Here is a 26,900-nt window from a genome sequence, read left to right on the forward strand (position 1 = left end):
GGAAACTCTCCAAAACCAACTTTCTCAGCAATAGTCTCTCCTTGCTAGGCTTTTACAGGGATGTGAGAATCTGAACTCAGGTCTTTGTTTGCATACTTTACCGACTGAGCCATCCTCAGTATTGATTTTCTGTTGAGTGTTGCATGTAATTTTGGAGTTTTTTCAGTAAGTTAGTGATATTATACTCCACTTATGGTGAAAATATCAGTAATAAGTGGACATAACATGCTGAAGATAGCTCACTGATTTGTTGCTTAAATGAGCAGACATATACAACACTATTTGGAGTCAACCACTGAAGATTAGTGATAGTTTTTACACACTTTAATACACCTTTGGGCAGACAACTTCTCAGGAAACAATGCTGACTTCTCAGAAAGCTATTTCTTATAGACTCTCTGAACAGAGACAGTAGAAAGGTTTTTGCATACAAACTGTCTCTTCTCTTGAAGCAGTACAACAAATTTGTCTAAATAGACAATATTATGGCGCCAGGGTAAAAAAAAAGAAACCTTTGAATTAATTTTGTCTTGAGAGCTGAAAATTTTGAAAGAAATATCATAACTGGGTTATTGAAAATAATTCAACTCCAATTAAAAAAGGTTATCATGTGTTCAGTTTTTCTAAAAAAAATCACTGCCACATTCTAAAAAGAATCCTCAACTTCATAACTAAATAAAAATTTTGAAAAGTGATGCCTGGGTTGATACACAAAATGTGTTTAGATTTTTTTGCATAGCACATAGATATATGAGAAGAAAATATATCTTGACAAAAAGGGCCCATTTCTATGGTGCTTACATTTATATTTGTTAAAAATCTATAGTATTACTATCAAAAGGTATGTTAAATAGGAAAGTGTGAGAATTTATGTTACATTTTAAGTCTTAAATTAAGAGACATACATGTGGTGACCAAAGCCATGATTTATTTGCCTGCATTTATTTTCTACCAAATATGTTCTTCTTCTTTTTTTTTTTTTACCTATTTCTCAGCATAAATATTTTTCCCATGGTAAAAATATACATTTATAATTTAATATAGTATAATATAGAATAATATATCTTCTTTTGCCTCTTTAAAAGGTGTAGATAGCCCATGATCTTTTTCCCAGGTAGTGAGAAACAAAATTTAATTTTGTCTCTGAATTTCTCCTCATCCCACTTTTTGCAGAGCCTTGGGAAATACTCCTGAGTGTGGCACTCCAGTGACTGTCACTGAAACACAAACCAATTGAGTAGAAGTACGCTCAAAAGGTAGGCTATGGTGAAAATATGTCTCTAAGCTTCTAAGCTAGTAACCCCATTTAAACACACACAAACATAGCCATCGTGAATTTAATACCCTTGCCAAAAATCAAACTGATATAGAAACTGATTCTAAAATGTTGAGGAAAAATGAGAAAAAATATTGTGTGAAAACCTTTAACTTCAAGTGTAGCATGTTCAATGTAGGTATGTTAACTGGTGGCTATTATTGTTAGAGATGTATAAAATTTGTTACTGCATTTTATCACGAAGCATGAAACACTATGCTAAGTACATGATACAAATGGAGGTACTCATCGTATATATCTGTGTATATGGTCATATACATATTCATTTTTATCACTGAATACAGTACTGAGAAATTCTGAGCAACAGTGAACATCAAGATTATCTCTCCAGTCAGTCTGGCTGGCTCAAATCAAGGTTTTCCTCCTGTTTGGGAGTTTTGTCAAGTTTATTTTCCTCTTTGTGTGAGCTATAATTTTCTTAAAAAATGAAGTAAGAATTATTGGTATATTGAAATTCCTAAGAGTGGTGTGCAAGTTAAAAGACTCCATAAATCTAAATATTTAGGATAGTGTCTTAGCATCTAGGAGACACATTTGGGAAACTTCTGTCTATACTGAAGAATATAATGAGATGCCTATTTTTATTCCCAAGACTGAGATAATCAACAACCCCCAAACTTTAAAAGGAATAAACCGTGGGGATTTGTTCAATGTGTACCAAATGCTAGACAATATTACTTTATTATTATTATTTCACTGATTTTATAATTAATATCATGTTATCAGGATCAGTCTACAGTGAGTCTTTTTACACTAGTTAGAAGAGTGGAAACGGTTAAATTAATGGAGGACTGACACTTTGTGTTTAGAACTTTGTTTCCTTTGTCTTGTTATTTACAGTTTCTTGATTTTGAGGTATAATAAAAGTTGTACGATTGGTATTATGTAGCCAGAATAAATGCTGCTAACACATGTAAGTGCACGGGAAGCTTCGCAATTTGTCACTCCTGTGGCTTTCAGTACTCCTCTCTAGATCCACAGTTGCAATTAAGTTTGTTAAACACTGTGACATCTAGGAGAATTGGATATGGAACCTGGGAAAATATCAAGAAACTCCAAACCTTAAGTAAAATGCTCAATCCCTTTTGAATGAGGCTAGATAGACATTAGAAATTGGTTCAATTTCAGAATTTTAGGTAACTTCATGAAATATAATTTTCTTTCTTTGGGAGAGTGGGACAGCACTTGGCTTTTAAGTAGCTGCTGTGCATTTAACTGTCTTTACTAAGTTATCTTTCTAAGTGACCTTTGGATCTTTTAGCTTCAGTTAAAAATTTAGACTACTTGTACCATATGAAGAGGAATGTGTGGGTCATACATAGGGCATTTAGTGACTCAGAGATTAAACAATGACTTGTAGACACCACCATACTGACTATCCACTAGAAATACTGATCTAATATGGTAATAATTGTACTTATAAAATTTACTTAATTATGTGAATCGTAGAGGCAGGCCTTATTGTTCTGATACAGGTAAAAATAGAAATGCGTAAAAGAAATAATAAAACTAAAACATTTACATGCAGCTCTTCCTTTGCTAATAAATATAATCATTTTCCATGTGGAGTCATGGGAGCAGAACAGTACGTTTTAAAATCATGCACTCATTTCTCACTCCCTTAAAAGCTTTCCAGGCCAGGAAATATTAAAAGAAAGATAGTGTCTTTCCCATTCTATACAAATAGAAACATTTGCAATTTTTAGAGATGACAATCATTCATTTTGCCCTCAGAATGAGAAGCAAATGAAGAGGAGTGATACCTAGACCATGGAAATCTCAGATAGCCACTATAGAAACCACTGTGACAGCTCCTCAAAAGAACTAGAAATTGACCCACTGTATGACCCAGCTATACCATTCCTATGTGTATACACAACTAGTACGCATGCTTATTCATGCTCATCATTGTAGCCGCCGGGACATGGAAACAGCACACAGTATTGAGTGGAAAGTAAACTGAAATTTGCTGACAATTGGACAGAATTGGAAAACATAGTGAATAAGGTCACCTAAGGCTAGAAAGACAAATATCACATGTCCTCACTCTTGTGTTGCACCAGCATCAAGTCTTCACCTTTGTATGTTGAATCTGTAGTGTGCATAGAATCCAGGAGTGTAGGAAGAAGTTAATGAGGTGGGAAGTAGGAAGGAAGAGCTTATTGGAGGAAGGAAGGTAGAATGCAGGTGACATGAAGGGGAGCTATGAGGAGGCAGGCTAGGCGGGGAGAGGGATGAGAGGGAGGCTCAAAGTGGGGATGAGGGTTAAAGATACTAAGATACTAAAGATATTTGAAAAAGCCATACAGAAATGTACTCTACAAAGTACTCTACAAAAGGCTTCACACATTGGGATAATACCTACCCCACAGAAGCCATGGGCTTCCAAATAAAAAAGTCCAGTGTCACGTGTGAGATACCTCCCCACAACTTCTTGGTCAGAGGTGTTCTAAAAATATCCAAAATAATACAGGCTATTATCATTGCTCTTGGGTGGCTACCAGAAGTTGGTTGTTAAATACTATTGCTGAAGCTATTACACTCTTCTGGTCACAGGACTTAGAAGAATCAAGGTGATACTGACCACAAAGTTTTCTTCATTCTGGCTAGTTTTCATAGCACTAGAAGGTGTTACTCAGACTAACAATAGCCTTACCTACCTGTGAACCCTCTGAGTTAAAGTTACGGTCAGTATGGCAAGATACGCTAAATCAACAATACAAGAAATAGTAGATTTTCTAACCTGGACCTATTTTTCGTGTGTGTGTGTGTTTTATTTTGCCCATTATCTTCATGAGTAAATTCATGTTAGAAGGCAATTCTAATTTGGGATTGCTATATTTACCATTGTGAGGCCAGTGAGCAAAGGAAGTCAATAAAAAAGAACCACTTAGGTGAAGACTGAATAAACTTAGTTTATCATAAACTTGTGATTAATAAGCATGCTTTCCTTTATTTTATGCACAACCCTGTTTGATATTTTCACCCAGAAATATTCAGCTTGTAGCTGTGGGTCTATTCAATGTTGGCCAGTAGTAGTTTTAAAAGTAGCCATTTTCTGTGTTTACTCAGAGTTGTCTTAATTTATCCTCTCAAATTTACAACCCAAATGCACTGAAGTCAGCAGGATCTAATGTCTAATTTACTTATACGTATGGCGAACTCCAGTGCCAAGGATCATCCACGGCCATTGCCCTGTTTAAAATATTCATGAGTCTCCATGGTCCAGAATGCATTAAAGGTGGGAGTGATGCCAAGAGTGCACGGTCTTCCTAGTGACGAGGAGTCTCCTCAGATCAAAGGAGCAAGATGCTAAAGACTTCAGGCTAAACTGTCTTTGTGAGAGACACTCATGAAAAGAATGCCAAATTGTACACCCTGCTCCAATTACAGAACATCAGTGAAACAGCAAAACAAAAAGCACTAGATGCTCATTCTTGTGAACTCAGGAATACTGAGGCTGCTGCTTTTCTGTCGTCTCTTACCCCTGCAATCAGTCACCAGCATTTTATATCCATGTGGGATAGTGTTTCAGGACTGGTAAGCACTCTCAGTGCTTCCAGAGACAAATGAGTGGACACTGAGAAATTAAGAACATTTGAGCCTACATAATATTGCCAACGGCAGCTGCGTGGCATGTAGCGCATATTACAAAAGCAAAGGTAAAACAGTGTGAGGAACTTAAATCAGGCACATAAACCTCTCCCGTATCATAACTGAGGTTCTTCCCTTATGCTCTTTGTCAGTGGCTGCACCTGCTTTTACACCTGAGCTCTCGTTCTTGATCCATTCTGACACCCTGGAAGTATTAGGCACTCAGCCAACTTCATACCCAGACATTCCTATGATCAGGCCCAGCTATCAACTTGCTTTTAAAAAATACATTAAACCAAGTATCAACCCCTGGGCTCTGAACTACTTTTGACTGACAGGACCAACAAAAAGAAAATTCCAGGCTAATTACTTCTAAGGACTAGTTCCCAGTGCAAGGAGTTCCTAGTGACCTACTTTGGACTCACTGAGATAATTTATCAGGTACGATAATTAAAGGAATATAAAGCAGTGTCTAAAATGAACCAAGTATCAAAAATATTTGCTGAAATCATAAGTTCTTATTCCCACTGCTATCAGCTGGGGCTCTATTACTTTGCAATGAGTCAATTTTCTCTTATTTAGAAGCCATTCTTTCTCTGTATAAATTATATTTGGCAGGATGTATTTGAGATTCTCTTTGATGTATAAGTTTTGATTTTTTTCCAGTGTAGTTGTAAAGAGAATAATCTTCTAAGTACTTCCTGTTTTTTCCTTTTACTCCTCCCATGAACAAGCACAAATGTTCCTTTCTTCATCCCAGTGCTTCTACTGTTCTGAAGTCTGTCTTTAATAAAGGATAGCTCTGATCCAACAGAGGCTACCCTGCAATGTGGACAGTTTCTCTTCCTTAAATTTTAATTCTGCCTTTTGAAAGTCAGATCCGTTTTTACACAGAAGTAAAACCCAGAGCTGAAGACACTTCTTCAGCAAAGGTCTGGCTTTCATATGGAGAAACATAATTTTCTAATTTTTGCAGTCTTGATGTTCTCATAAAAAGAATAGGGCAGGAAAAGAACCTCAAAAAGAAGCCACAGAACATGATACTTCATCTTCCATCAGATTATAATCCATCTGTTCCCCCAGAACACAAGCGTGAAGTATCATGTGATTAGTGTCACAGCCTATCAGCATCATTTTCCAACTCTTATTTTTGTCCCCTGTCCCTGTATTCAGCTCTTTCCCGACCTCTTTCATTTTGTTTGTTTATTTGCAGTGTGTTTTGGTCCTTATTTCAAATCCTCCCGTAACTATGGAGTGTGATCAGCTGACTGTGCACTGGCTTTTTAATGCTAACACAATATTTATCTTCCTTTTGAAAGAGTTTTGAGAAACTAGGCTTAACCCCATAGCAGAATGAAAATATTCATATCCTAGGCCAGGTTGAAAGAAAGGTCAGAATAAATTTCATACTTTTGTGTGTATTGGTATTTGTCACTAGTATTTATTTATACTTAGCTATTATTTCATAAAGCCAAGAGAGACGAAATCTGTATGCATGTAACTGTTTTTTGATGTCAAAGAAAAATATTATGTTGTGTTCTTTATTGCCACATGACTCAAGAAAAATTTTATGTTTGTAAGGGATCCAGCTGTAGTTTCATCCCAAATTAATAGTGCCAAAGTTCCCCTGTTGTCGTGAGGATTCTATGGAGCAGTATGGTCAGATCACTCCCCGAGTGCTAACTATCTTCTTTATAGTCTCTCTCATTCCATGCCTACTTAGCTTCATTTATTGCTTTATCCTCATGTCCTTCAGCTATTGCCAATCTACTCCATTGTCAAAAAAAACCCCAATATGTTAACACACAAAGGTATTTAAATAAATGAAAACCAATGTACTGGTGTCAGCGCCGTTCTTTATTGCTTACCTTGAACATTTTAAACACAGTCTCTTTCAGCACTAACAACTTTCACTCTTGTCTGGAACGTATAATGATGTTCTTGGCTCCCTGCCCCTGCAGTCTGTAATCTTCACAGCTATGGCCACTTAGTCCCCATCTGGAGGTTCAGGCTTATTCTGAGTTTTGGAACTGATCTTGTCCCTAGGCTGGGGCATACAAGATATTCTAGCCAAAAGATAACTGATCTAGTATCCAGTCATTCTTCCCATGATTTCATTTTGACCTTGCAAGGACCCATATTTAGGCTATATTCCTTCTATCTCTGGTCACCAAGGCTTGGCCATTCATGGCAGAATCACTAAGTAAACCTGGTTTAGTCCCTAATTAATTTTCCTGCTTGATGCCCAATTCCTGGAGGCTCTGCTGTGACTATCCTGTCTCTTTCATTACAAGGCTATTTCTGATGTCCATTTGTCATGCTGTGACCCCATGGAAAACTGCTTAGCCTTTCTGTTGCCACTAGCCTTGCACAGAATCCTTGAACTACATTTATATAGTTCATATTTTAAATTCTGTACTTCAAAAGTGTAACTGTCAGTTAAGACTGATCAGTATAAAGATGAGACATTGGAGAAAGAAAGTTTTAAAAGTCTCTGCAAAAGAAATACACGTTCTTAATGGCTTAGCTATAGTCCAGCCAATCCCTGCCACGTACAATTTTTTTCCTAAAAGAAAACGATTGACAGCCTGAAGACTGATGAGAAAAGTAGAAATGAAGTCAATGATTCTTCTTAGTCAGTCAGTTCTTTTATAGTAGCATTTCCATAATCATTTAAGAAGTTTCAGAAAAATACTATGCTTAAGTTCTACTTCACTGAAATTTGATTCATTAAGTTTAGCGTGAAATTAAAAATTTGATATGTCTAGAGAATCTCAAAAAAATTCTAGTGATCTCTTACCCTTTAGACTATAAATTTATCAGCATCAAGAAGCCTGGGATGCTCTGAAGAAAATATACTTCAGATTTCCTCAAGATGCTTCAGCTGGTGCGTGAATCACAGATGCGACCTCCAGCTGTCCAGTAACCCAAGGTGTTTGATAAATATGGAAAGGCTACTGATGTCTACATTTATGGATATATGGTTATTCTGTCTGGCTGTTTCCTGGCTGTGTTCACACGTAAGTATCCTGGTTTACTCAGATGGAATCATTACCTCATTCTATATTAAAATGCCTCATGAATGCCTTGTGTTTCACTTAGGCCAATGTATCATTTTCCCTTTTACTTAAAAAGTGTTGTTTTTCTTTAAAGAGATTCTTTCTACTCTCAGAAGCTTATCAAAATGACTATTAGTAGCTCTTGGTAAACAGTTATCATATGGAAGAATAGAATGGTTTTCTGTTTTCATCAAAGATATGTAAGAGAGAAAGAAAGAAGGGATGGAGCAAGATGGAAAGGGGAGAGAAGGAGAGAGAGAAGGAAGGAGACAGAAGAGGAAGATACAGGGACAGAGAAAGAGAGGGAGACAGTAAAAAAGTTGAGAAGAGGGAAAGAAAAGGAGAGAAAAGAGGGAGTGAGGTGGATGGAGAGAGACATGGACAAAGATAGAGGGAGAGAAAGAAGAAAGACGAGGCGGGAGAGGAGGAGGAGGAAGAGAAGAAGAGGAGGAAGAAAAGAAGGAGGAGGAGGAGGAGGGAGATGGAGGAGGAGGATGGAGGTGGTGGTAATGGTTAGGTTGAGAAGAGAAGTAAAGGAAAAGACTGAATGCTTCTTCACTATCCAGACACTCCAATTGTCTGTGGCCTAGCTCTATGAACTTCGTTAAATGATCAGACCAGGACCCATACATGCAGATGGTATAGAAAGCTAAATATTTGACACCTATACAAAATAATGCAAAATTTTCACTTGTTCAGCTAACTTTATAAGAGAAATGGAATATTTTGTAGAGGAAAGGAAAACCTGATGCAGGAGGGCACCCTAGAGGTGTTTTGTTTTTTGTTTGTTTGTTTGTTTGTTTGTTATAGTTTTTGTTTTGGCTGAAGTGTCTTTTCAGCTTGTTAGTGTGTATGCACATGAGTCCTCTTTTAAATCTACAGTTTTTCAGACTCATAATCCTAGAATTCATGTTAGCAATTGCTGTGGTTTGAACACTCTTAATATGTATGTTTAAATTCTGCCCATTGAATTGTATTAGTGAGATGGTTTGGGGAAGGTGACTATTTCATGTATACTGAAGTATTATTGCTTATTTACTTACTAATTATTTAATCCTTCTATAAAAGAAGACTATAGAGGTCCACTGCTCCTTGTATCTCACCCTTTTGAGGCAAGTACTGTCTTTAGGAGGTAGACCATCAGCAGATGCTAAGTCTCCTCCAGAGTGGATATTGGATTTCCTAGGCTCAAGAGGGCTTGACGTAAATTTCTGCTATTTTCAGATACCCACTATGTAGTATTTTTGTTATTCCAACCTAAAGAAACATAGAAGTCATCTGTGGTTTTTTAATGGAATTTTTAAAAGAGACATTCTTATAAATATGATTTCCCTTGCTGTTCAGTAAGACTAACCATTTGGGGTCCTCACTGATAGTTCTGTTATGCAAGCATCTGCTTGCCTGACCTATCTTACAACCTGGCTCCAGAAACTATAGCTCTTACTTCTTACTACCTTGGGAAGTCAGAAGAAAATAGAAATTTTTGACAGCATGACATTTGAAAGAGTAGCTAATGAATAATAATAATAATAATAATAATACCCTTAATCGCTGACATTCTTTTGAGAAACCAAAGGAGCCTCTTACCAGACATCCTCAGCATCTTCATCACACTCCGCGCCAAACTGGCAAATGTCACAGGTGGATGTCTCCTTCTGACTGGTCTCTCCAGAGCCTTCGTGGACTGTGGGACAGAAATCATACATGAAGGGCATGCAGATAGGTACATACAGTAACAACAATGCTGGGAGAATTCCCTGTCACAGTTGCTGCTTCCAGATGGAGTGGCTTGTTACTGGACTCCCTGAAAATGTTGGCACATTTCTCTCCATTCTTCCACAGTTTTAGAGACACACGGACACAACTGTGGTACTCATGGGAACAGAGTGAATGCTTCTCCCCTTTTATATGTGGCACAACCACAAATAAGAATGCATATAGTGGTTTTGGAAATTGCTTGGCTTAGGCCTAAAATCAGCAATAGGCCTGTCATACATGTATACTAACACCAAGTCTTGGGTCTCAGTGGAAAAACATTGAAACAGATGGCTATAAGTTAATGTAAACAGGCAGCTTTTGTGGAAATATACAAGCCTGAGTAGTCATAGACCTTGTAAATAGGTAGCCTTGGCAGACAATACTAACTTAGATAAGGACAAGCGAGTCATAGGCAGAATCACAGTGACTTGTCCCCTGAACCTTCACCCAGCTGATACCCTGTTCTGAAGATATCTGTATTCCCCCTGAACACCCACATTCCAGTGTCAATCCCTTCCCCACATCCTGCCGTTCTGTGTTTATAACCCCTGTGTGAATGAATTATGATTTGAGAAAAAATAAATTATTAAAAAAAAGAAATTGCTTGGCTAATAAATATAAGAGTTGTTTCATTAACAGGGATTTACACTGGTCTCTAAATATTCATGAAAAGTATTTTGCAGGGTTTTTTTTTTCCTGGTTTTGGTTTTTGAAGACATGGTTTCTCTCAACAGTCCTGGCTGTCCAAGAACTACTCTGGATACTAGATGGGGTGCAACCTCAGAGATCCACCTGCCTCTGCCTCATGAGTGCTGGGATTAAAGGAGTCACTACGGTGTGGTTATTTTGACTTTTCTTAATCCTAAAGTTCACGTTTTCATTCAAAGGATTGCAATCTTTAAAATATTAGATGAATAATCATATTCAATGATTTTTGTTTCTCCCTTTACCTGTTATGTACTTACAAAGAAATCATGTTGATTATATGTATTTAGAAAATAATTTCTAATTTAAGTCTTATTTTGTATGTGTGTGTATATACATGCATGCATTTACATGTACATACTGCAGTGATTTGGAGTGCTTGTAGCAACCAGAAGAGGGTATCAGATCTCCTAGAGCTAGAGTTATGAGTAAGTCACAAGATGGAAATGCTGGAAATTGAATTCAATCTCCTGAGGAAACAGAAAGGACTCTTAACTATTGATCCCACTCTCCAGCCACAACTTTTATTTTTACATTGTTATCTTGATTTATGAACAATAATTGTATTTAAAAATATTAAGGTAGCTATGATTGATTTGGTTCTTTTGCTTGACAGTATAAATTCAAAATTGGCAAAATGCAAACAAATCACAAATTAGCAAGATCACAAGATCAGCATAAAATCATGTAAGAAAGAAAGAGAAACCATTCTACTGATTTGACTGCAAAGCTGAGTAACATCTCTGCAGTAATGGACTACTATGTACTCATCAAGAGCTGGAAAGTTGAAAGAAAAAACAGCTTTACTTAAAAATGAAACAATACAAAAATCTGACTACTGCAAATACAATCAGTTTTCATGGACAGAATATACACTTTCCCATAGTATCCAGACACCAAATGATTTTTAAAGAGCCCATCTGCCAGAGATTACATAATTTCAACAGAAAGGTGGCATAACTCCTCCACAGATCTCAAGAACATTTTATGAAGAAATATTTGACTAACACTCTTGGTCCCTTCTGTCCAAACTTCTTTTGCTATACTATCATTTCTCCTCATTTTCTCTTCACTTCCTCTTTGTTAATATTTTTTTTAGTATTTACAAAAGTAACTATCTTGATTTTAGTTTATTGCTATGAAGAGAAATTATTTCATGAATAATCACACACAAAGGGCTTAGCTTCCTGTGGGAGACTTCTATTTTATGGCTCTGTCAAGGCATCTGGGAATGGACTCTTTCTAGGATAATAGAGTTTTTCTTGTGCTAGTTGCTATGTCCCAAAGTTATCTTTCTATTTTCACTGTGCCAAGTAATCTTAACATGTGTTTAGTTATGAATTAACTGGCTCACTTTCATGGCAAAAGTATTGATGCTATTGCTTTTAAACTATGTGGTTTAGGGTAAAACTGCCCTCTGAGCTTCTGGGGAAGAAGAATTTTAACTTTGATAAAAGAGACAATAGTTACATCAATCTATCCTACCACTTTAGCACAGCAAGACCATTAGAGTGGACCATGGGAATTGGCGGGAAGCTGAGGCCTTTACCTCAGGGGAGAGTGAGAGCTGAGGCTGGCATCTTTATTACTTTCTTATTATTAATGCAACAGAGAAGCTGCTAACGGGAGTGAACCCTTTAGTGTTAGCGGGATTAGCAACTCCCAGGCTACAGCTTCCCACCACTCAGGAAACACAGTGAAGGGAAGGTGCCTAATGATGGGAGAAAACACTTAGGAGCAGGACTATGGTCTTCACCAGCTGAGATCCTGGCTTAGGTACCTACTGGAAGAAATGGAGGGGCAAATTTTCGTAGCTCAGCAAGACTGGCCATGGCACTCTTACCTGAAGACATACCCATGACATCCCATGAAAAGGGGATGTTGGGTAAAAAAGCCATGTCTGGCATTTTTCTCACAAGGAGGAGTAATTGAGAGTAAGACATAGCAGTGGCCTATCACTAAATGCATGGCAAATAAAATGCAAATACATAAAGTCATCCACAAGAAAACTAAAAGAAAATATTTCTTTTCTAACTGTTAAACAACAAAAACAAAGCCCTAAAGCCGGACCACTGAGTTAGATTCTATCTGACACAACACCCAGAAGATATTGGCAGCCTCAAGCACCTTCATCATCTGGCACCAGGAATGCACAGGGCATCTAGAGGTGCTGTTAAAATGCAGAGTCTTATTCAATAGGTATGAAGAGCGGCCTCATGCTCTTCATTTCTTTCAGGCCATGATGCTGGGGAAGCTGTTCCACAGACCACACTTTGAGGAGAAAGAGCAGCACCATGCATCATTTCAAACCACAACGCACAACCTATTAGTGGGCAGTGAAAGTAAGTGAACCAGAACCAACATTTCTGTAGCTATTGTAATAGTCTACACTAGACCAGAGAACATCAGTATGTCTTACTTAGCAAGAATAAGCTGTATTATATAACAATGTTCTGCTCATACATATGTACTTACATAGAGGCTGAGATGTGAACTGTAATTTTTAATAAAGGTCACAGACATACAAGTTGACAAACCACTGATTTAGCACCTGTTATAAGCTCAGTAAATGTGCACTACACAGAACTATTTCTTTTTTGCCTTCTTCCTACATTACCAGAAACAGTATGGAAAGGATAAGTATTTAATTATTTGTATCTATATAATGACTACATGGGAACAAAGGAAAGGATAAGTACTTAATTATTTGTATCCGTATACTGACTACATGGGAACAAACCCATTTTTCCCAAAGTCTAATCTTCACTGTGCATTTACATTTTAAGCTCTTCATTTTGAGCTGTCAAGTAGAATAATTACGTCATTTTACTTAATAGAATTTGATTTTTACAAGTGGTTGAAGGGAAATCAAGGGACAAGAGAGGTTTAGCTCCTGAAGACACCGGGCATTTGATACACTATTCTAGTCTGGAAACCTACATATTCCATTTAAGGAAGTTTGGAAATAGAGAAGTATAAGATCTGATTGGACCTACCCCTTCTAATCTCCCTGCCCCTGTAGCTTTTTCTAAGGGAAGTTCCGTTCCTTCATCTCCCCTGTATTCTGGTTCCAAGCACGTATTTTCACTGGTTCTATGCACTGACATTGATCCAGAGCCCTGTTCTCTGCTTACTTTGCTGTCATGCATCCACTTGTAATGCTCTTAACCTGGAGGAGGGAATAGTCGAACAGTTTTTCAATGTTCATTTTGTTGAGAACCTAGCAGAAATTGACATTTAGCCACACACTCAGACCTCAAGGCAACTTTTTGAGTTTAAAGAATAATATGGAGACATAGTGAACCATGTACTACTATCTTAGTAAGTTTCCTTATTTTTCTTCCCCTGTGCCCGTATTTCCTGTCACTACCCTGTTTGTATGTAGGAAGGTGGTATATCTGTTCTTTGTCACTGCAGTCTAATTTTAACTGTTCCAGAATGTGATGTTAATCAAAACAGACAATATACCATCTCTAGGTTGATATTTCAGTCATAATTTTCAGAGTCAGGTACTTGCAGTGTATCAGGAATACTCATTCTTAGAAGCTTAATATTACTTGAAATACTATGTGACAGCTTATCTGTCCATTCTCCTGTTGGAGGAGAGCTGGACACTTGGAGCTATGTGTTGGTGGACAGTGTATTACTGGACATCAGTGTAGCTCTAGAGCTCAGTGGTAGACTATATGATTAGTATGCATGTATCTTTGAGTTTGATCTACAAATACACACATATATTGGGGTACATTGGGAGGAAGATAGAATAGTAGAGAGAAAAAAGATAAAAATTATAATTTTGTCTTTATTGAACAAAGCATATATAACTAGTTTTAACTATTATTTGTGTTTCTACATCATGTTTGCTTATGTGCATACCTCTGTGTGTGAATGCAGGTATGTATTGTACCACAGCTGTCTGTGCAAGTCGTCAAAGAATCTGAGGTTTTGGTCTTTGCCTTCTACTTTTAGCCAGGATTCCTTTGTGGTTTTTGTTGTTGTTGTTGTTTCTGTTGTTTGGTCTAGAATTGCTGGCTGATGAGCATCCAGGAATTCTTCTCTCTCCACTTTTCATCTCCCCACAGAAGCACTGTGACACAGACAGTTGTGCTGCCATGTAGGTTCTGGGTATTAAAACTCAGGTCCTCGTGCTTGCCCAGAAGTACATGTCATTTGCTGAGCCATGTCCTCAGCCCTCCAGCATTTCTATGAACAGCACTTTACACATATGTTTTTCATTCTTTTGAACTATTTCACTGTAGCAGTTTTACTGTCACAAAGTAAAATATTGTGGCTGATGGTGCTTTGCTCTTATTCTCAAATTTGGGGATGTGTTAATATATTTTGGATATGAACTTTTGCTCAGATATACCTTGTAATTTTTCCCTCAGACTATTTCCTTAACCGTGAGCAGATTTAGATGAAGCCAACATTTTCCTTTCATGACTTTTATTTTTATGTCATGTTTAGAAAGACTTCTACTCAAAGGTTATGCCACTCTGCTTTTATAAATGTTAAGGTTTAGTTTTAAGCTTAGGTTTGTGATCTACCTCAAATTGAGTTTTGTGTTTCATGTGAAGACTGAGAATCTTTCTCCCCCTAAGTGTGATTTTTCTCTTGATCTGTAAATGTGATAAGATGCATTAATTTTCACATTTTAAACTAACCTTACACTCTTGGGGAAAATCAAGCCTGATTTAGTATATTAACTTCTTAATATGTTACTGGATTTCATTTTCTACTTTTTGTACCTGTTATGCTTTATCGTAACTCTAATTTTTTTGTAAGGAATTATTTATTTTATCCATATGGGTACAACATAGCTGTCTTCAGACACACCAGAAGAGCCCATTACAGATGATTGTGAGCCACCATGTGGTTGCTGGGAATTGAATTCAGTACCTCTGGAAGAGCAATCAGTGTTTTTAACCTCTGAGCCATCTCTCCATCCCCTCAACTCTAATTTTTTTTCTTGTGTTCTGCCTACTTGGTTTAGGGAGTGCTCATAGTACACATTAAAAATGGACAGATGTGTAGGAAGAGGACCCCTTTATCTACTGCTTGCTATTCTCCGTACAGATATGCTAGAATGACTTCTTCTATTATAAATTAGACTTTTTTTGCGTGATAGTACTTAATTTTCCCAATTTAAAGAGTTATGCTTTTACTTTTATTCTTTCCTTGGTGCTACATTCTTAGGATTTAGTTCATTATGTTTCAAATTTATTAACATCTTATTTTCTAATAGAAGTATTTAAGGCTAATTTCCCAAAAAAAGTTGCATTAGCTGTACTCTATGCATCCTGATATCTTTGTAATTCCCTTGAAATATGTACTGTTATACATCCTTTGAAGTTTCTTCTCTAACTCATGGAGTACTTACTATTTTGTTTCTTAACATTCAAATATTTAATCACTTTAAAGTTTTATTGTTTTATTTTTGGTTTATTAATTCAATACTTTACTTTGTCATCATTAGAAATATTATTTAATATTTTCAAATTTATTAAATATTGTTTTATGGCTCAAGACAAGGTCTATATAGCATCTTAGAAATTACAACTTGCTTTGTAGAAAATGTATGTTGCTCTTGTGGGGAATAATTTCTTATTGATGTTAAGTAGTTCATGACCAATAGTGATAAGTGTCTGTATAAATGTGGTGATTTTGAGAAAAGAACACTGAAATCCATATTGGTGACTGTAAGGTTGCTTCTTGATCTTTGTGTTTTGACTAATCTTCTGAAATGTCTCTGGGATGTAGTAAGACTCTCCAAAAATGAGTCATTGGACTTTTCTATTATTCCTTTTGCTTTGTTTCAAATTATATATAACTAATCTTTCTTTGTGTTTACAAGTCTTTCTTTAAGAACTGATTTTAATTTTTCATAAAGATTATTAAAAGGTATTTCTTGTAAACAACATATGTTTGAGTCATTTAAAAAATAGTTTGAATAATTTATATAAACTTGAGTTTTCAGACACTTATTCTAGCTTAATGACTAGTATATTTGGTTTTGAACCAAGCCTACATTTGGTTCATATTTTCCATCATGATGCTGTATCCCTCTTTCTCGTTTTGTGCTTTAATATTTGTTCATTTATTTTTTGATGAATTAATAATTTTATAAACTTTATTTTATTTTATCACATCTAATGGTTCTTGGGAAAGAGGCTGCATTTCTTTATGTTTTCAATTTAGTAGTTACTCTGAAATAACAATATGCATCTTTAATAATCATGATATCCCCCTTTTTTTTTAAGAAATCATAATGGTAGACTTCTAATGATTGTCTCCTAAGCTTTACATTGTTATGCTTTATTTGTACACTCATGATAAAAATTATGAAGATATAGAAGTTTACTTTAATGGGCATCTTGCACTTTTCTGTTAATTTAGCTAGGAAAAAGACAAATAATTCAGTATGACACTTTGTTGATCATTTACAAATGGTTGACTTTAGACCTAGGTGTGGCCTAACTCTTAACGATTTGCCTACAGTACACAACACTCCTGGAAAAATCATGTCCAGAGCAGATTGCATCATTTGTATCCATTATTTCTTTCTTATTTCGTAATGAAAGTATTATATGCTTCATGCCACGGCTTTCTGACCTGTAGTTCTATGATGCCACACCTTGCATTCTGACATGAGCTGGCATTGAAATGTGAAAGCAACTGAGAAAGAACAGACTAGAAGCTGTGAGAAATCCATCATGTGCACTTGTACATTATGGTTCTTTCTGTTTGTATAAAAGATACATGATAAAATATGTGCTGTTCTTTCACCCAGTTCCAGAATGAGAAGATGTATGGGACAGGGGCACAGCTGACCACAGCAATGAAGGAAGAAATATGCCATAGACACTGCAAACTTCTGAGATTCTGAAGTCATTTATAACTATAACTTTACCTATGGAAAACAGACTAATAAATCATGGGCTGGTGTTATTAATAAATTCCAAAGACACAAGCATTCTCACACCTCAGATTCTGCTTATTTTCCTTATCTACACAGCACTCGGTCGACTTGCTTTCCTCTCAGTCTGACTTTGTACATTTCATCATTTCCCTTTATTGCCAGCATATGCTCTACAATGGTTAAAGCATGTTTCCTCTGTTGTACTTCGATTTTTCTTCCCAGATTATGCTGACTTTGCTAGTCAGTGCACAGCTTCCATTTTCTCCACATGCAGCTTCGGGTCAGCATTTTGTTCCACATATAAGATGTGTTGTTTACATTAAGCATAACATCAACATTAAAAATAACATAAGCATCCAAGTAAAGATATTCTGTGAGTTGAATGTAAAATAAACACATGATTCTTTCATTATCAGATTGTATAAAAAATAATAGAGATTTTGAGGTTGAAAATGTGACCCACAGGTATAGGCTCATGCCCACTCCAACTATTATGAAGATGTGAAAAAAATTGAATTTTAAATGTATTCTGTGCAAACCCTAATATGATTAGTTTTGAACAATTATAATATTTTTCTCCTTCTGTTTATAGTCAATAAGAACTTGATCCCAATGTAATTCTTTGTAGACTTTGAAGGGTATTTTTAATCTTTTACATATATAAAGAGGTAATGAATGATTTTATTCAATGTATCTGTAATAACTGCCATCTATCTCTTTGTTACTAAATTATAAAGAATTATTTTTATTTTTGAATAAGTTTTATAAATATGTATGTCCTCATAGCAAAATAGCCAAACTGAATTTGCTCTTCGATAGAAGACAGACTACATTTACAGATCGGGAATACAGTTATGGAAAATATACACTCATTCTTTAATTTCTATAACTTGCTTATTTTGTATTCTGTGGCCAGTTTTCCTCTTAGACATTTCTCTCACATGCGAATGAGTTGTATGTAACAGTTAATGTGGTACATGTTGACAATTCCTAGAGGTTGAGAAGCTTTTAAGCTGTTTTGAGCCACAAACTACTATCTTTTTTTATTTTCAGAGTTCTCTCTGGAAACCCCAATATGAATTTTAAGTAAATAAGAAGGAAATATTTTCCTTTTATTATGCTTTGTGAGGCTATTCATCACTAGGATAACAACCTGCTACATACTGAAGTGCCAGAGTAAGAGGAGTAGCTTTCTGATTGGTTATTGCAGAGCTAGTGTAATCTATTTATCCACATCATGCTTCCTGTGCTAATACTGTAGGGAGAAAATCTATTATTGTTATTTCCATTGAATATATACTATTCATAATTTAATACAAAGACATACAATCACATGCAATTTTAATTGATTTAAATATCCAAAACTAAAGATGGCTAAAACTATACTTATACCAAGTGCTTTAAAATTCCAAAGCAACTTGAAAATTCTAAGACACAAGTTAGTCTTGTTTAAAGATGCTATTACAGAAATTTTAGTTTTTCAAAATTTTAGTTTGTTAGAACTTAAAAAGTTTCTTTAGTAATTACATATAATTTATCTTCTTCACAACATTGAAAAATAACTTAGGAGGCTAATACAGAGCTATCATGTTGAGATATGTTTCTACTGGCATCATTTAAGCCTGACTAAGCTAAGTCTCATCTGGGCTAGCAGTAAGGACAATTACTTAAACAAAGCAAAAAGAAAGACAAATGAAATCAAGAAAGAGGAGGAAGGAAGGAAAGCAGGCAGGCAAGTAAAAGTCTGTATGACAGCTCTTAGTTTCACTTAGAGCTACTTGCTATGCCATACTTTATGAAATGATATATCAATTATATGGTAATTATAAGCAAAAATAGTCTTATTATTCAAAGCATAATTAATACAAACCATCCTATGAATATTCATATAAAAGAAATTGAAATTTTCCTTAATGAATGTCATAAAGATAAGAAATTCAGTTTTTTAATGATTTATGAACATTAGTCTAGACTACTGTAGGATATAGTGGCCAGAAGAATCTTTGAAAAGCCTAGCAGTTATTTGGTGGAAACAACGAATGTAGGTGAGAGTGTTGTACAGAGTGGAGAACAGTATGGACAGAGAATGAGACACGAAGTAGACTGTTTCAGACCAAGACATGGATTCCTGTGGAAGTGATATGAGGTATATTGAGGGAATGATAGCTTAGACAAGTTCAGATTTTGCCAGTAGAGAATGGGCCAAAATTATAAAAGTGTGTCCTAGAAAGGAGACTGGATTAGGGCAAAGTTGAGTGCTGGTCACAGAAATAGAAACATATTTTCTGCTCAAAGAAGGAAAGATCAGTAATGTTGGGAGGAACTGCCACTAAAAGTAGGTGAAACAGGTCTTGTCTAATAGGAATGATAGGAATTTTATCTGTTCTGTCTCCATCTAGGATGGTAACCAGTTAACATGCTACAGTTATAAACAGAAGATGTAAAATCCTGCCAGAGAGTGACTGTGACTAAAGTAAGACCAACCTCTTTCTTAATCTTCTTTACAAATTGGCTTTATCAATGAATTTTTATAATAAATATAATGAATAAAGATATATGTTGATTAAGTACACTTCTGCATGTTTTTTTCTAGTGTTTTGTGTTAGTAGTGTAAGTACATTTTGTAATGCACAGAACTTCTCATTCATGTATAAAGGCTAATTGCCAACTGCATTAGCTTTTACCTACATATTGCTCATTTTAGTAGCGCCTTTATAATCAAGTAGAATCATGTTTGTGCCCTGTTCTCCAATGCCATCACCACTATACTACTTCAAATCTCATCCTTTTCCCTAAGTTTTAAAGTAATTTTCTATGGAGATGATTTCTTTATTCCAAAACTTGCTTTTTTCAGATGTATAACCTATGTAACCCACTGAAATGAAAATCTGATCATGGCATTCAAAGTTGGAAACAGCACATAGATCTACCTGCTTGACTACATTCAGGCTTACCACTAGGAGAGTGTGCAGAGATTATTTCTCCAGCCCCAGATTTTTCTGTGATAAAGCATCCTGCTGATTTGCTTAGCTCACAGGCTGGGGTGAGGATTAAATAGGAAAAACGTGCAAATGCTTCAATGCTTCACACCCTCTAACTTGCTCTGACACCCAAGGTGTTAACATTCAGTAGGTGTTGAAGGTGAAGCAATGTCATTCTCTCATTCCAAGTGAGGATATTGGAGGAAGTCCAAATGGCCCGGTATCTCTCACATCCATCTTTGGATCAGCAAGTAAACTTATAGTGCTGGATTGAAAGTTTGTGGGGACAAAAATTATAGTTTTAAAGCAATATGACAACAGAAAGAGAAATAGAAATGCTAAATTTGTAGAGGAGGTCTTACAACAAAACATTCAAATTCTGCTCCTTGGTGAAAGAACTACAAGGCCCGAGGGCAGGCCAGAGGAGTGGAGGAGTTGTCACCTGCAGATGCCCTAGAAAGCCAAGTCGTTATCATGCAATGGACCTGGGAATAAAGATTATGTTAAAAGTTCCTCTATTTTGTTACAGATCAAGATAAGAATGGAATTAAGAACTTTCTCCACTTCTTTTAGAACTATCATCTTTCTGGTGCTTCCTGTTCACTGGCAGCCTGACAATGTTATCGTCTAACCTCTGTGTCTATAAGAAAGTTGCATATAAAATTTATAAAGATAAAAGCTTATTTAATTGTATAACTTATTTAGTATAAGTAGGCCAATGAAATAAAAGAATACTAATAAAAAGCCAATTTTGAGAGGTCAGAGCATTTTATAAAATTCGCAGCTATTGCAACAATTATTTTAAATGGCCTGCAATATTTCCCAGTCCGCTTTTGCTATAATGGCCGAGTCCTTGTTTGTTTTTTTAATAAAATGACCCATACTCTAGGAACATTAGGAGTAGTATGTAGTGTTTATAATGAGGTTAAATAGTTGGCAGATCCATGACTTCTGCTTATTTCATGTTGCTTTCTTCCTACCATTTCTCCTTTGCTGCCGACTCCAGTCACTTGTGTCTGTCCCTCATCTTCTAGTTCAGACCTAACCCTTGAACACAGCTTTATAGTCTGTGACTATGGGTCTGCCCCTGAGAATTGCTAAATCCCTCTTTGATATTGCTCCCTCTTCTACACAGCTAAGGGAGGCAGCCCTAGTACTGAAGACAAAAGCTCTCATATACACTAATTCAAACCAACATTTAAATAAAAACAAACAAGAAAATAAGGTATTTTCAAGTTTATAATGCAGATGGTCAGATCTATTTTATTTGAAGTATTAAAGAAAACAAGACTCTCTAACAACCTGAAAAAATGGAAAGATAAACTAAAACAGTCTATACAATGGTCTATGGAATTAAAAGAGCTAGTATAGGTTACAAATTAACTAAGCTGATTGACTTTTAGCCATTGACAGAATCCTTAGCTCAGTGTAAAGAGTAAAGTGAAAAGAGTTAGTTGTAGGAAATTATCTGGGTATTGAAAAGGCTTGAACATCAGACAGGGTTTTGTTGCCATGAGGTGGTCAAGTCATCCAAAAAGAAATCGATAAAGTTTATAAAACTAACAATGTTTTCCTTATAATCCTGTGAGGCCAGCTTTGCAAATATGGTATTTTCTAAGCCAGTAGTTTTCATTCAGGTCTGTATGAAAATTCATAGATACTTCATAGCTGAACATTTACACATACTTTTACTGTATGATGATGAATCATTTTTCATATTTCAGCTTCATTTGGCAAAGTGATACCTTCAAGTTTGGGGGAAATTGCCGCTGTCATAGCCACATGCCTAACAGATATGGCAATTAGTTCTTCTGTCTCATGATTGTTTTAAAATGACAGAATTAAAGGGTGCAGTTTTTAAAGTTTTCAAGTATAAAATATGATTTATACTTGTGACTGAATAAAAACACAGTGATGTATATGTTAAATTCAAGAAGCAGACACTTGAAAGGTCAGAACATGTGTTCTAGTATAACATGTGTGCTACTGACAGAGTAAATAACAAAATGAAACACATTGCTAGAAAACTCAACTAGTGCTTAACTGTAAGAGAACAGTCACTGATTAGAAGTCAAAAAGCATTCCTAACAGATACTGCAAATTGTCAATAAAAATGTGAGTGGTATCTTAAAAATACCAGTGGAGTTAAGAAAGAAACCACTTGAGTTCAAAGCCTCTGTTCCTTAAAAATAACTTTTATACAAAAGGTTTCATGACTTGTCCTCAGTCAACAATGCTATTTATGCTACTGGTTGGTGTATTTCTTCCTCACGGATGTCCACCTGCTGCTATCACTGTCCATGTGAGCTGTCTCCTTCTTGCTATAAGGCTGATTCAAATTGTAGCATGATACAGAGGTGCCACTGAACAAAGAAAAGATGGGCTTGCTGTCTTTCTTCATCTATTGCTAGTAGGCTGTTTGTACTCTTAACAATTGTATCCTGATGATTTACGTTTTTAATAAAATATTTCATATGTAGCTCTTTAATATTATGTATAATATTGTTTTGCTTGCATGTGTATATGTGTATGATGTACATGCCCATGGATGTCAGAAGAAGGCATCAGATCTACTGGAATTGGAGGTAAGACAGTTGTGAGCCATGTGGGTGCTAGTAACTGAACCTGTGTCCTTTGCAGGGGGAGTTAGCGATCTTAACTGCTCAATCATCCATCTCCCTGTATTCAATCATCTGTATTCCTAGTAATTATTATCGTTTCAGAATTTGGATTAGTTATCTGATTTTCCCATTGTCCCTAAAGATCTTAAGGATCAAATTCTTTGGCTTTCCCCTGTTTCATCTACTTCTTCTTTCTACATCTGTTGTGCCAGGGACTGAACCTAGAGTCTCAAGTATGCTGACTGAAAGTACTCTCTTTCCCCAGTCCTCATTTGATCTCACATTTATGTTAGCACAAAGCTTAAAGTAAAAGCATCACAGAATGGACTTTCAGAATTTGTGAACTTTGAGTCAAAGCAAACTTAGATGATTATTGAGGAGACCGTGTCAGTGTGAGGTCAGCATTAAGAAGAGAGATCAGGTGGCCCCAGTAGTCATTACTAACATTCTCTAACTGCCTGTATGTAGTTCAATATTTCATTTTCCAGATGTTCTGTGTAAAGCGATACAGGTCAGACTTGGGCTATAGCATTCCATTGCCGTGGTAGACTCTACAAAGCACTCCTCCTTCTTTTGTGAAGGGCACCTGAGAGAGGCAAGAGAGGAGGACAAAGCAAGAGGTTGTATCAGAGAATAGAAAAAAGAAGCACTTTAGGAGAGTGACCAGCTCTCCTAATGTGTAGGTTATATTTATAAAGTCAACGACTAGTGATATACCTTTTCACATCTCTGAGTGACCACCACAATGGACAAAGCTAACTACTTTCACTTAGCATACGAGACCCCTGCAGTGAACATGTAATGAGAGCAGGAGATGAACTTCTTGTACTTCTCTGCCACTAAATTCAGGTGGATGATTGTTGCTACCTACAACTGTGAGTAAGCTAGCACAATTTGAGTGTTAGGTGAAAATATTGAAAGGCACTGGGATGTACTCGGTTTTCTTGCTTCAATTTCATCAGCAACTCCAGCTACTTCAACTCCCAGTGTTAACTCTCGTCAAGAGAATATGGAAAGTGAGTCTACCAAGTATAGGGAAAAGTTCCATGAGTGAGGACCTGTGAATAAGGAGGCTGAGCTTAGGAGGACTGCCTGATTTTAAGGTCATGCTGGGTTACAGTGTGAGAGTCTGTCTAAAACAAATAAATAAAAGGTAAATTACTGGTTGATGAAATTGTTAGTGGCTTTAAAGTGACAATGTGGAAAGGAGAAAGTCTTCTATGCTTGTCTGAGGATCAAATGTAAAAGTAGAGGAATCTCCAAGGGGAGTGTGCCACTCTTGTGGGGAAACACTAGGAAGATACTGTTGAGACATGAGTACATTTGGCCTTATTCTTTCAGTCTAGTTAATAATGTTAAATAATTACCAAAAATGAAAGAACGTACTAATGTTCTGTGCCACTCAACAGACCAATTTTATTTTCCCACAGCACACAGGAAATCTCTTAAGAATCACTAGAATTTTGGAAGCTACAGTTACACGCACGCTTTCAGCAATTTTAAAGACTTCGTATAAAGATCAGATTTTAGCTGGCTCCAGGTATCCCCAAATGGAAAAGTGTTTATTTTTTTCCCTATTTCAAAATACACCCTTGCTTTCTCACCCAATTTATTACCACACAACGTTCATACTGTTGCTTTACTTTGGTCTCCAATGCTGCCTGGAATTCTTAATGAATATCTGTATTTTTAGATCAGATAAAATGAGTAAGAAGCTCTTTCCCTGAAAAATATAGAGTGTGACTCAAAGAAGATGATAATGAAATGAAATACTTAAAAGCCTTGTGAAGTATTAATAAGCAAAAACTAACTTTGTCTCTATGCTTGAGTCTAACTTTGTGTCTTATATGTGGTGATCTGATTAGGTTGTGCCCACGCGTGTGGGCAGTGATTTTTGGATAGAGGAGTAAGGGAGACAAAAGAACTGACTGCCTGAGGTAGTCCACGGAGACTAGTCCCGTTTTTTCCTGAATTGTACCCTTTTTCGAGGATAACCACCTCCACTCAAGAGATACCTTCCACCGATAAAGTCAAGTGCTCGAACGGAGCACTTCTGCCCTGGTTGTTAAATTCCATGTCAGAAACATTCCACCCCTCCACTTCGCCCACACTGTATGCTCAGCAGTTCAGAGAAGCTTATAAACCACATGTTGTAGTATAACAAGGAACTCCAAATAAAGCACCATTTTTGCTTTACTGTGAAGTGGGTCATATGGGTCAGGGACTTATTTGTATACTGATGGAATGGTACAAAGAAATGGGGAAAACGTTTCATTTTGGGCATGAGCTACTTAGTGGATAATATATGTTTTAAAGACCACTCCCTATTTTGTATTAGCTACACCTGAAAGAGATTCATGATGAAGTGAATGTGCTATACCCAGAGTCTCTGAGGGCAAATGGCTGTTGATTGGAAGAACTTTATGAGTGGGAACAAAGAGTCAACACTGTCACTTGAATAGTATATTTTTAAAAGCAGGTTTCACATGAGTTTAAATGCATCTGGGAAGGACTTTTTTTAACAAAAATAATTTCGATTTTTAACTCCTATTTAAAAACTGAGACTATATGTGATCAGGAGACTACATCTAGATCAGAAATAAAGTTCAGCTTTCAAACTTAAGCACGATTAAGGAAGCAGTTGCATTCTTGGTGCATGGAAATGTACATTCAAAAGCCTACTCATTTGTTTAGCACATCTGTTAAATGACACAATACCCATATCTATGATTACTCTAGAGATCAAATTAAGAACATTCCTCATTTGTTAGTTTGTCTCTGAGGAAAACACAAGAAAAAATGCTAATGAAAAGATGAATGGGCTTCTCAATGTATAATACATTAACTACAACTCAAACCTTACAAACAAAATGAAACAAACTAGAGTGAGGTGTGCTTGACACCTTCCTGTTAAATATTGTACAGGTTTTTGGTTCTTTTTTTTTTTTAACATTTCAATCATTGCTCCCCCCACCTTGATCTCCTATCTCACAGTTCCTCATCTCATTCCTCCTCCCCCTTGTCTCTGAGAGAGGGTGCCCTCCACCAGACTCCCTCTTCCCGGGCCTCAACACTCTAGAGTATTAAGCACATCTTCTCCCACTAAGGCCTGACCAGGCAGATCTCTGCTGTATTTACGCCAGGGGCCTGGGATTAGCTTGTGTATGCTCCTGGTTGGTGACTCAGTCTCTGGTAGCTCCCTGGTATCTGCGTAAGTTGAGACTGCTGGTCTTTCTATGGGGTCACTTTCCCCTCAGCTTCTTCAATTCTGCCCCTAATTCAGCCATAAGCGTCCCTGACTTCAGTTCAATGGTTGGGTGTATAAGTAAGTATAAGTATCTGTTTCTCTCTCAATCAGCTGCCTGTAGGGCCTCTCAGTGGACAATCATGTCAGGATCCCATCTGTAAACACTTCATAGCATCAGTAATAGTGTCATCCTCTTATGAGATGGATCTCAAGTTGGGCTGGTCATTGGAAAGCTCTTCCTTCAGTCTCTTCTCCATTTTTGTCCCTGCAGTTCTTTTAGACAGGAATAGTAAAGGCTGGGCATTTGATGAAGTTTATTTATACATTTCTTGCAAGAATATTATTGCAGCATGGAAAACAATGTTGATGAGTAAATCTTAGGATATTCCATAAATACTGAGTCATGACCCCAGCATATTTAGTTATGTGTCTTTATTTAATATATGACTAAAAGCAGCCCTTTATTTTCTACCGTTAGACAAATCTCTTTAAAAACTAGATGAAAAATTGTCCATCTGGTCTGTGCTGTCTAATATTCTAGGCAGTTACTATGTGGTGGTTACAACTGATAAGAACTAAGATGAATGCAACTAACAACCTAGTTTTTGACTTGCACTGGCCAAGACTGACAAGGAGCTGCTGTATGAGGAGATGTGGTAGAGCTGCTGTATGAGGAGATG

At 36.4% G+C, this 26,900-nt stretch overlaps 1 protein-coding gene and 1 long non-coding RNA gene across 2 annotated transcripts in view; one reads left to right on the forward strand and one right to left on the reverse strand.

Moving 5' to 3' along the window:
• Tmeff2 (transmembrane protein with EGF like and two follistatin like domains 2) overlaps nucleotides 1-26,900 on the reverse strand; it is a 253,052-nt gene that overhangs the window by 99,786 nt on the left and 126,366 nt on the right. The window contains exon 5 of the mRNA XM_028765682.1: nucleotides 9,577-9,673. Coding sequence (XP_028621515.1) covers nucleotides 9,577-9,673 — 97 coding nt within the window. The remainder of the gene's footprint in view (nucleotides 1-9,576; nucleotides 9,674-26,900) is intronic.
• Nucleotides 1,103-17,433, forward strand: LOC114619753. Its single transcript, XR_003711214.1, has 4 exons — nucleotides 1,103-1,256; nucleotides 7,738-7,950; nucleotides 12,689-12,794; nucleotides 17,243-17,433. It is a non-coding gene; the product is annotated as an uncharacterized LOC114619753 (long non-coding RNA).

The sequence above is a fragment of the Grammomys surdaster genome, unplaced genomic scaffold (assembly GCF_004785775.1).
Source record: "Grammomys surdaster isolate TR1022 unplaced genomic scaffold, NIH_TR_1.0 165, whole genome shotgun sequence".
Classification (NCBI taxonomy): Eukaryota; Metazoa; Chordata; class Mammalia; order Rodentia; family Muridae; genus Grammomys; species Grammomys surdaster.